Here is a 12,465-nt window from a genome sequence, read left to right as displayed (position 1 = left end):
CATGCTGCTCTCAAGTGATCAGGCAACACTGGGAGATAACAAAACTCCCAACAAGCTTATCTCTCCACTAAACAAGATTGAGTCATAGGTGTTATCTCCGTCAGCCCCCGAAGTGCACTGCACTCACGTGTCGAGTTCAGCTCACTTCAACTGACAAGGAATCTGTGTTGATGGTTTCATTTGCATTTTGCACTTCAGGCGGATGCTCTTGATGTTACAGTAGAAATAACAAGTCAGCAGGAAGAAGTTCAGTGTCTTGCTCGGGGACATTTGTTGATGGACACTTCTTAATTACATGATGATCCGAGCTGCGACGACCTTTTCATCATGAAAGTCACAATAAAACAGTTGTTTACTATCTTAATTTGGTCTGAAATTAAGTTACTGAAAAGTAAATGTAGCATTTATCAAAATAGTTGCAGACAATTTTTCTGTCAAGCTCCAATTCTCCAATATGATAAAAAAAAACAGCTGTGGAGATCTAAACATATGGTTTTTATTCCAGTTCTAGTTGAATAACTGGCCCACAATCCTGATCATACAGAGTGCACTCTGTGGGAAGGTTGAGGGCATAATGTAATAACTCAATATTTGACTCAGCCCTTTTAGTCCAAAGAATTTCTTAAGAAATGACTTTACTCCAACCTCTGCATGTCTTATCACTAAATCTTGATAATGCCAGAGATTTTCCAGACTATTTCTTTTCACCTTTAACCTCTAGCTCTGACTCTGACTCTCACACACACACACACACACACACACACACACACACACACACACACACACACACACACACACACACACACACACACACACACACACACACACACACACACACACACACACACACACACACACCTTTTGTAAAACGCCAGCAGCGCTGTTGATCGTGAACTGATCTGACAGTGGTACTGATCTTAATTCCTAAGATAAATAGGCAGAGATAGTCTTTATCACTGGCAATACTACATCAAAAACACCAGCAGGAAATCTCTCCTGTAGAGAGAAGTCTGCAACAGAATGAGCTTTAATTATGAACATGAATGAATGAATGATCTCGAGCCACAGAATGAAGAGTTTATCTTGTTATGTCAGCCTGACACACAATTAAATAAACTTCAAAAGCATTCCCCGAAAGGTCACAAGATGTTCTCTACTGTAAGCCACCAAAACTGGCCTTTCAATTATAACACCTAAACAACATCTTCAGACATCATACCTGATGAAACAAGACGCTCTTGTACATTATGCTGCATTCCAGTCAAAGTCAGAGTTGGGAAATTCCCTGCTGTTTGTCTATAATTACAACCTTCCTGAGTTCAAGTGGCCCGGCTTTGAAAAACCAGGCAACTAACATGGTCACCCACAAAATGTAAAGACACTTTCTCCATGTTACAGCTGGTATCACGTAATTTACAGTATATATATATATATATGACAGTGTTTGCGAGCTGTTTGGTCACTGGCAATCAAATCTGATCAAACCTTGATCACACTCCTGAAGAAAATACTTTTAATAAATAGAATTAAGCAGTATTGAGTCCTAAAACCCAGGAAATGAGTCAGCATTTCTGCACTCTTGGTTCCCTTCTCTCAAACTCAATGTTTTTTTGGAATGGGTTTTGGTTTGATGCCTGGAATCAGGTCTGTGGTTAACACAAGCTCAACAGATTTTAACATTTTGTTCTAACACATACCATATGTTAGTTAATATCCCACTCGTGAATTTTGAATCTTAAAAAAAGGCAGTTGCTAACAAGAGGCTAAAAAGAAACTACAAAACGTCATCATGCCGACTAGTCCGCCTTTAGCTTTATCAATATTATTATAACAATGCGTCAAAATGATAACGTCTAATGTAAACGAGGTCCCTCGTAGTGACGAATATACTGAGAATTATCCCCAAAAAACCTGCAGCTCCTGCTGTAAAGTGAGTATCGGCTCATTGTTTAGCTGTCTGGCCCACAACTTCACTGCTTTGGTTCGCTCTCACTGCTCTCATAGCGTCGCTTTCGGGCGCATCAGGGAGTTGTTTTCAGAAAATGCTGTAAAAACTCACCGTACACTTGCTGCTTAGCACCAAACAGCAGACAGACACAGTGAGGGACTAGCTGGTGGAGCATTTAGCTGACAGATATTTCCCTCAAGAGTTGGTAGAAACCAAAAGCAAAGCTATAAGAGAGCTAATAAAAAGGACCTAAATTTGCCAGTTGGACCCAAGCAGACTTAAAAAATGTGTTACTATTTTGTCCTGTAACTGCTGGATGCGTGAATAAGCAGCGGTTTGCTAACCAGTTTAAAAGGTGATGATCACATGTCAATGTTCATAACTTGTTTCCATTGCTCCCAAGAGGTCAAACCACTTTGTTATTGTCGGTTTGAAATCACATTTTCAGCACTTTTTAGGGGCTGTCTTGTTATTTCGGACTATTCTATCTCTAGAATGCAACATATGAACTTTAGTTTCTGGCTTTCTGAGAGTTTTGACTATATTGAAGTACAAGTTTAAGGGAGCAACCAAACACTCTTCTATGTGGGAATCCACTGTCATTTATAATTAGTCTTTAAATCTTAGGCCAATTTCAAATAATATAAAATCAGTATGGAAGGACATAACACTACCGCCCCTGCTTATATGGCCTGACATACTCAAAGTGCATTTTGCATACTAAGATCTCTTGAAGACAAAAGTCAGTCACGGTGACAGCAAAAGCACCAGCTCAGCAAATGCTTATAATCATCTACTCATGAATGCTTAACATGCAGCGCTGTACATGCTACCACCAGCCAGTGGACATGACAAGTCCGGCAGACTTTGGCCGGCCTTATCTCCCCGGTCCTGTACAGTCACCTTCATTAAAACTACTGAACTATGACAGTGACCATGTGGCCCTGTATAAAGCCACAGTCCAATTAAAAAAATATATAATACGAGTTTATTACAGCCATATAGATCTTGGGTCATTACAAAATGTTTTAAAAATAATCACCGCACAGTAAAGTTTCAGTACCTCTTTAAGTTAGTGTGCGCAGTAAAAAGTCTTAAGTTCAAAGAGCTCTTCATTCATTGATTCATGCACATTTCTATTTTGGGGAGAATACAAGCGGAAACACATGCTGTGATGACTTCCCATTTCCGAACTGTCTGCCTGTGCCCAGCAACGTTTTGATTAGGTTAGTGTGTGTTCCTAACCGAGGCTACCTTTGGAGAGACACAGACTTAAGATCAGGTTAACGATGATTTTAGTTAATTGGTTAAGGTAAGGGTTAGGCAAGTAGTTATGGTTAGGGCAACACTCCAGTAAATCAATGGAAGTCAATGTAAGGTCCCAAAAAGTGACCTAAGTAAATATTGTTGAGGGTTTGGTTTAGTTATATTAAACTGAAGTAGTTTTTGAACTTTTCTTTTAAAGAGCTGCTCCACCAACCTTTTGCACAACACAGTAGTTTCAAAAAAGTTGGTAAAGCAACATTTGTGATCCCAGTGACCCTTGATCCTTAAAATGGCACTTTGGCCTTCTGTTTGACCTTATAGCCTTAATTAGTTCCGCTAAAACGGATCTCTCGTTTCATACACTCAGTCAGACATGTGTCTCTACCGATTACGTGTGAACTGCCTCCGTGTTTACGTGACATACTTCCCACTTTCGTGAGCAAACACGTGTACTCACCATTTCACAGTCCCGAGTCACGGGGGAAAGTAGCAGCAGCCGCGTCAGCGTGTTGGAAAACCCCGGTGTTTGAAACAGAGAGAGAGAGAAATATCATTTAAAAACATGAAACAAAACATTTACTGAGAGATTGGTTTCTGGAAATCGAACATAAAACAATGCCAATAACCGCTGTAATGTAATAACTGTATGTCGATGCTGCCCACATTATTTCACAGTCAAATGTTGATACGTAGGGAAGTTGTGCAGCGCACGAACAACTGTAATAAACGCTTTACCTGACTATAATGACATGAACCACGCTCCCTAAACACCAGCTGACACCAGTGTGTGTGTGTGCGTGTGTGTGTGTGTGTGTGTGTGAGTTTGTTACCGGAGACCAGGAATTCCGACGCGGTGCTCGTCCGGGTGAAAAGGACCAGACACCTGTAGGCGCCGACTTTGGCAAACCTTCCCAGAGACGGGGCCGAGCTAACCCCGCCCCTCCTGCCTCAGATAGAAGAAATCGGCCCCCGTAGTACTTGTAAACGGGCACGCCCACGGTGACGACGCAGGCTGCAAAGTCCCAGTGCCACCTGGTGGAGCTTTGCAGGATGAAGGACGGACGTCTGATGGTCATCCATGTGTCACATGACCACTAGATGGCCTCGTTAGCTTGAGCTGCATTCAGATGCTTCATGGTAAAAGTCTGCAAACCAAAGTGGTTTGAACGATGGCTGAACTTGTAGATAATGTCGATTGCATAGTTTGTATTTCCTGTATTTAGGCTAGTACTAAGAAGTAAAATAAATGTGAAATTCATTGGTGGAAGAAGTAATCAGAGGCTAAGTAAAAGTAACACCTACATGTAAATGTACACCATTATATAACAGCATACAACCAGTAAAAGCCTTGTAATCATGTTACTTCATGATAAGTATTATAAGTATTATAAGCAAATAAGCTATAAGCATCAAAAGTAAAAGTACTTGTTTGGATTATTGGATTATTTTTAGTGATGAATTAAGTAGCATTTTATTGTTATTGCTGGTCAAAGTGGAGCTATCTAAACTGTTTTATACTTGATGTGTCTCCTGGCCTATAAGGTAGTTTAAATCTGTAACACACACCCAGTTGCCTTTTTTCTTTTTTTAGCTAGGCCTACACCGAGCTAAAACTAAAGCAGTCTAATACAGCAGTCCTGCGATAAATCTTTAACCCCTTTTTCTTCTTCCCTCTCCTTCCTTCTTAATATTATCTTCCCTTTCACGCTCTACACACCCCTCCACACAAGCACACACTGACCTACATGCGTAGTACAATATGTGTATATGTTTCATATGTCTTCATGTTGGTCACTTGTATTGTGCTACTGTGTAAACAAATAAAAGAAGTTAAAAAATAAACAAAATTAAAAAAATACCTAATTGGCAACTCAGTGCATTTTGTATATACACAACCTTACAGTAAGATGCAAAGTAACTTGACTACAGTGAATCTGTCAAATAAATGTAATGGAGTAAAAAGTACAATGCTTACTCTTAAATGTATGTAGAAGTATTAATTAAAGTAGCAGAAATTAGAAGTAATCCAGAAAAGTACCATACAATTTCACCCAAGTACTACTTGAATATATGTACTTTGTTCATTTCCATCATTGAAAGCTATGAGCAATGTATTTGCATAACTATATGCACAAGTGCAGAAGAACCACAAACAAAACAGGTGACAGATTAAAGAAAACCTCCGAATAAAAAGAGCAGAAACATAATGATTGCAGATGTTTCCATACAGGGCAGGAATAGTAAATATAGTGAACTATATGCATTTGCCTTCGCAGTCACCAGATCTCAACCCACTTGAACACTTGTGGGAAATGTTGGGGTTGTTCTAAAAACACCTTGTTAAGACGCGTACAGTATACTCATTTTTCTTTTTTGTCACTCATCTGAATCAGCAGATAAGCCTCTGTTGATTTCCACTTTTTAACTGTGAAGCCAATTAATAAAAAGGCCGTTGTAAATGTCACTTATAGGTTACTGGTCTCAGTTCAGTTAGCATGGACAGTGTAACATCAATACCACTGCAGTCTTTCCCAGTAATGAGGAGAAATGCTGCTGAAGTGCAGGAAGTCAAAATCTATACCATCTGCAGGATTACCGCACACTTAACCACTCAGAGTCCCACAGCTTTTCATTTGTTTCCATTTATTTTTTCTAAAACCTATATGGAGCAAACAAACTATTGGCATCGGCTTTACTTCATCTACTATCAAACAAGGACAACTACGAGACCCGGCAGGAGGAGTGTTACAGTCAAGTTTATTCAACCATGAATGTTTCATATAAACAAGTGTGCACAGGGAAGACCTTGTCCTCAAGGTCCTGATCCTAAACCAAACGTCTACCTGAGATTCAATTCAGTTCACCTATTCACGTGGTATTCACACAACGATGCAGAGAAACAATTCTAGACTATTTATTTTTCTGTGGCATATTTCAATGCTACAGTACAACATGTCAGACAGTAGTTCTCAGTGATAGTTTTGGCAATTCTACAGGCTACATTGTTTGCCCTACTGTTATACAAAAGAAAAATGAAATCTCATCAGATCAGATTTTCTGTTTTTGTTAGAAATCTTTACTAAATCTTCTTACAAGTCTTTAGTATTGCTCTTGCTACATTGAAAAAATAGAAAAATTACATCTGAATATTGAGCTGTGGATGTGGTATTTATAAAGAGCCTTGCTCTTGAGTGTTCATGGCTATGTTTCAATAGTCCTTAGCTGCTTACGCTCCAGATTCCCATTACGCTTCACGTCAGCAATCAGAGAAGAAGACACGAAGCAAAGAAGAAGACATCAAACAGCTTCCAGAGGCTCGTCAGCAAAAAGTCTAGGATTCTGCAGAGGTGAAGGATGTCACCAGACTGTCCTCTCCCTGAGCTTCTTCCCCCGCTGCTGCTGCTGCTGCGTCTGTGTCTGTTGCTACTTCCTGTTCGGTTGCCACTAAATAAGTGTCCGTGTCGGGGGCTTCGAAGGACTCGCCCCCCAGGTCAGCCAGTTTGATGTAGCCCTTACTGTTGGAGCGCTCCAGACGGGGGCAGCTGAAGCGCCTGGCTCTGTCGCCTTGACGGCACACAGACACAGACAGGCTGCAGCGGCGTACAGACCTGGGCTGATCCGTGAGGGAGTTGAGCGACATTTGTGACCCCATTGCCCTGGCAACAGGCGATGGAGGAAACAGCTGGGTCCACGGTGGCTGAGGCTGAGCCCGCGGCGCCCCCTGTTGGTCAGCTGTTTCCGCGGCTATGTCCTCGCGGCTCCGATTGGGCGGCGGGGAATCCGTCGTCGAGGCGTCCTCCTTGACGTCCCTCTCGCCAGTCTGGCTGCCGCTGGTTTGTCCTTCCTCGCTAATGGTTTCAGCGGCAGCCTCGATGACGACCCCTTCCTCGGAGCGTCCCTCTGCTTCCGTTCTCTGAGACTCCTCCACCTCACAGTTGTTCAGTTTGATCACGGGGAGGGTGAACGCGTTTACAGAGGAGGTGACGATGGAGGTGGTCTCCCACTGCCGGGGCTGCGGCGCCTGCTCGCTGCTATTGCTGTAGTCTTTGTAGATGCTGTAGATGGTGTCCGTGAAGGTCTGGACATCTCTGGACCAGCTCCGAGGCCTGCTGGCCAACGACGGGCGTCTGAACACGTCATCGCCGCCCAACTCGCCCTGGAAACTGAGGCCAGTGGAGGGCCAGGAGCTGCGAGTAAGCGTCCCGCTCGCAGGGAACTGGCCCGACTGGCCCTCGGCACTCCTCGACTGAGTGTAGTTCACCAAACCGTTTAGAGGCGAGTACTCCTTCGACCGTATGCTGTGTAGATCTATAACTGTGGAGTAGATGTCCCTCAGGTTGATGATTTTGGTTTTCTTGTCTCGGTTTTCATGGAGGACTGCATTGGCGCAGATGAAGAGGAAAATGCCGATTCCCATCACCAGCGGTCCAAAGACTTTCAGATTGTCTGAGTACAGGTAATTATTCAGGAAGTCACACAGGAAGCCACAGTGAGGGGCGGGGTCGGGGCCGCTGCTGTTAGAATGACTCTGGTTGAATAAACCGGATTGTTCGGAGGGAGGCTTGTTACGGGTCAGGTTAGAGGAAACAGGCAGACTCTTGGAGTAGCTCATCCTGTTGGTTTGGTATCCTCCAGTTCTGCGGCGCTCCTGGTACTGCTGCTGGTTTTGGCTGGGCCAGTAGCCCAGTACCGCCATCGAAATTCCCACCATGAGAACTATAAGTCCCACGCCAGCCACAAAACCGGCCGGGGAGCACAGGTTGAGCTTCCCCTTCACCACCACCACATCGTTCTTCTTCTTTTTCTTGGATTTCCGCTTCCTTTTGTTTTCCGCCCGGTTTTTGGAGCGGAGGGAATCCTGGCGCCTGTTCATGCGCAGCAGGCCGCCTGTGGCTATCATGGTGACGATTGGACTGCAGGCTTGTCACTCAACCTGGCGGGACACAAAATAAAAAAAGACAGTATTAGTTTCATGATTTACATGATAAGAAAAGGGTTTAGACATTTAGAGCCACGGAGTGAATTTGTTCATTTCACTGAGAGATTACACATGTAATCCAGATTTACCATACATTCAAGGATTGTCAACCAGGCAAAGCTGCAACTAACCCTCAGGGACCTCGAAGGCCGCAGGTTCACTCTGTGACAATTAATTAAAATTTGTTTGGTGATGAGCACCACTAAAACATGATATAAACTGAAATGTTAAGGGATTTATGGTATGACGATCTAGTTATGATACCTTCTGAGGGCCCTGAGAACCTATTTTCTCAGTCAGCTTCTTACAATCAGCGCTGGGGTGGTCCGACATGAACAAACATATTTCTGCCACAGTAAGAACATTTTTGAGAGAATATTTACGTATTTCATTTTTGTCTTTACTCCTCTTACTGGTTTGACATGAGAGGGACTAAACACACGTACTTCAGAGGATTTAGCAACATTTGAATCACAATCTGATGACAGTTAGTGGGTTGTTTGTCAACCACATCTGATGAAAAAATACCAACAAAGGCATGAAGCAGTTTTTTGAAGAGTTTAAACTCTCAACAAATCCTGTTTTCAAGTTGTTGTTTTTTTTACTTTTTTTGTCATGAATATTTAATGATATAGAGAAATATTTGAATAAACCAGCGTGGGAATACTCGTTGGTTTCTGGGGCGAAATGGGTTGGAGGAAAAAGGAAAGGAAGGGTCCAGGATCCACTAGCGAATCAATCCGGCCCTGTATCTGAGATTATACAGGTAGAGTGTACACTGCTTCTTTGCACCAAAGGCAGCTGCAACATTAGTCATCAGATGGTCAGTAAACCAACAGATGACATCCATCTGCTGATGCTGATGCTGGATCTATAAATACAATGACGTAAGAGAAGCAGAGACAGATACCCAACTTGACAGTGGAGAACAAGGAGTGCTATTTAACTATATTCAGCTGTGCCGGTGCGATATCAGCCTATGAAAATGTAATGTGTCCAGACAGGAGGCCAGCGGGCATGTTCTTGCCACCTCACTCTCGCTTCCATACTCTCCATCCCTCTCTGCCTCTCCTCTCTCGCGCCAAGCTCTCCTACCAACACTCTCCCCCTCCTCCTGCTGCTTTCCACCCAAATCCACTTCACCGTCAACCAAACGCAGGCGTGCTTCAAGATGACGGCGCCCTTCACATATACAGCACCTCACCAAGGGCAAATGTGAGCCGCTATAGCCATTTGTTTACACACCAACGTTGTCTGTGCCACGTCAGATGTTTGCATTGGTTTTATGATTATGCAGCCCAATAAGTGGGAGCTTCGGTCCAAAGGGCAATGAAGGCACAAACACTCATCATGATGACAGACATCAGCTGATGAGTTCCAACCACATGTGGTGAATGATGATCGGAAGACAAGGCTGATTAATTAGACAGACTCTAGCATTCCCTCCTTGATTGTGCTGATAGCTAGGTATTTAATTTGACTAATCACGCCTAATTGTGTATGACTTAGGGCTTAGGTTCATGAATAACTTATTCCACAAATTCCTCGCTGAGAAGCAATTAAAAAGACGTTTTTAGAGGTTGCTCTGGGTGTTGCTCTCTCATCCCTAACAGTCCTTGACATCCCTTTATGATCCAAGTTATTACAGGCAGTTCCCACGTAAAAGTAGAACACATGGGCTCTGCACCTGAGCCTCCGCAAACAACCCACCGGTACTCAGCTGCTGTTTATAGCGACTTTCTCACTAAATCGCATCCGACGAGCACTCAAATGCCTCCCGGGCGAGAGAGCACGTCAACCCGCACTAAAACTGATAGAGCGTGGGCGGACCCGTGTCTATGTTTGGACGGAGAAGGGCAGCAGTAACGTGGACCAAGAAGTGGGTGTGGACAAGTCAGACTGTGTCTCTGTCTGCGGTGCTGAACAGGAAGCTGCCAACTCCTCGGTAAACGTCTCCCTAAAGAAGCCGCTCGCCTGGCAGGATGGAGGGAGACGAGGCTCGGTTTTCGACGCTCAGTCCGTCCAAGCTGCGGGGGGGCGCCTATTTTCGCGCAATGTTGCATGAGTAATCGACTGTTGACATTACAGCGCATCTGTTTCCCTTCTGTTGCAAAAAAAAAAAAAAGCCCGTGGAGCAAAATACGAGGTGCTGTGGAGGTTGGAGGTGCTCCTGAAAATGTCCAGAGCCACAGCGACGCATCTCCCTCCCGCATAAAGCCAAGCACTGTGTTTTTGGGGGCTCACAAGGTGCAGATAAGATGACAAACATCCGCACCCCTGACGAAGCCCATGCTTTCATAACGGTAGAGCTGTGTGGTAATAATCATACCTTTATTCAAACGCATGATGCCAGTCATTTAACTCATCACAAATCGCTATTTCCTTGCAACATCAGAGCCGTTAAAAAAAAAAAAGTTTAACGGGATAAATAGACCCGCCTTTGAAATATTGCTCGTTCCACCACCTTTTTTTACTTTATGTCTCTCGCATATTTGTCGGATGTAGCCTATCAAAGATCTAAGACAGACCGACACATCTCCATAAACTGCAACACAATCATGATTTTAATCTCACGGATAAGATAGAGGGCGCATTGGTTCAAGTCTAACGCCTCCCTGACATCAAAACTCTTGTCCGTCGATTTATTCGAGATACAACAATAACGCTCCCCAACTAAACCCGTTCTGTTACACAATTATTACACTTCCTAAACCCTGCTCTACCTCGATACAGCCTGTTAGCAGTCAATGTGGAATCAGACTAAACGCAAAAGAAGCACGGATATTCAGTTGAGGGTGAAGACGCAGGAGGTGCAAAAAAAAAAAATGAAATCATAAAACATCGAGTCTCTTACCAGAAATTGTGGCTTGACAACCAAGCATCTTCAAAGGCGCACTCCTCGTTCAGCTGTGCATGTCGTGGTGCGCCACTTAGGTGCCGAGTCTGGAAGAGTGGTCTCCAGCTGGACGCGGACTCGCAATAGACCGGCAGGGGCGGGCCAACTGCGTTTCCATTGGTGGTGATTATTGGGCAACGTGAAAAAGGAGGGCTGCTGAGGACATTTATCATACTGTGTGTTATGCTGTTAACCCTTCCACATCTTTTTTTTTCTTCTACATTGTCTTGGACACAAAATGATCTGACCTGCTGAATGGAAGTTGTATAATAATCGCGTATTATACGAATGCCGGTTGCATTTCTGTCTATAGTTGTTGTATGATCTCGGGATGCATGCACCGGACACTGCATGTGCATATCTCTGAGAATTATAGGGGCAAAATACAATGCATCAATAAATGACTGTGTTATGAGTTTCAAACTGCACATGCAGTGCAGGTGAGGTCAGAGAAAGGCAAATTCAAAAACACCAAATCCATCATCTCTAACAGCATGTGCCTTCCTCTCCCTTCCTTTCTCCCTTGGGTTGCATTGCTGTAATTGCTCGTATGCTGCGTCCCAATGTTTAACCAAATGAAATATGACAGAGTCCAGATGTGTCTCAGTGTTGTGAGACAGGAGACAGAGGCAGCAGTTACACACATGGCAGGAGGGGGAGCATGAATTACAAAAGCTAGCTGATGCTCCAGAGAGCTGACTGCGAATTTATGACCCAGAAATGTGCCTTGTTTATTGCATAAATTAGAAGAAAGGAACAGAGAAAACTAAAGTGTGCATGCCGCAGTTGGGAGTCAAAGTATACACGGACATGGGGAATAATCCGGGGGTTTTAAAGAGCTGTCTTTAATCCGTGGCGTTAACCATGTGGGTCTGGAGGTCTGCAGGTCTGGAGCAGCTTTTAGTACAGCTCTAAGCTTGTGCAGTATAAGGCACTGACACACAACCGATGTTTCTGAGCTTCTGACAGGGACTTAATATTTCTTAAAACTCTGCACTGCGAACAAATACTCCAAAATATGTTGGAAGATATCCAGGAGAGAAAGACAGCAATTATTACAAAACCATTGCCTAAGATTAGCCTGTAGAAATAATACGATTCAAAATACTCAACTGAATATAGGCCAAGTGGTTGCACAGGTGGAAGCCTCACCAGCCTGTCACAACTGTCCTTGTGCCCTTATCTCACTCATTTAAAGTAGCTGCGGATAAGAAGCTCGGTGACAAAAGATGCTATTTTTACTGTATAATTTTATATTACACTTTTTAAAAGTGTTAGGGTTAGGGTTAATAAACTCAGTTTTAAATGCAGAATCCAACCACAACCGTACAAGTCGACACCCTTAGTCACATCATCTGCACATCAACCCCCCCCCCC

The 12,465-nt window shown here is 43.6% G+C and overlaps 1 protein-coding gene across 1 annotated transcript; it reads right to left on the bottom strand.

The window, feature by feature from the left end:
* Window positions 1–6,207: 6,207 nt before the first annotated feature.
* Window positions 6,208–8,114, bottom strand: tmem200cb (transmembrane protein 200C-b; the record flags this gene model as incomplete). The annotated part of the gene is made up of 1 exon (XM_079173516.1): window positions 6,208–8,114. One exon carries the CDS (start codon window positions 8,112–8,114, stop codon window positions 6,546–6,548), a length of 1,569 nt encoding a protein of 522 aa, XP_079029642.1. The 3' UTR covers window positions 6,208–6,545.
* Window positions 8,115–12,465: the final 4,351 nt, after the last annotated feature.

Source organism: Pholis gunnellus (genome assembly GCF_910591455.1).
Source record: "Pholis gunnellus genome assembly, chromosome: 14".
NCBI lineage: Eukaryota > Metazoa > Chordata > Actinopteri > Perciformes > Pholidae > Pholis > Pholis gunnellus.
The sequence above is the reverse complement of the archived record's forward strand: the minus strand, read 5'-3'. Positions and strand labels throughout refer to the sequence as shown.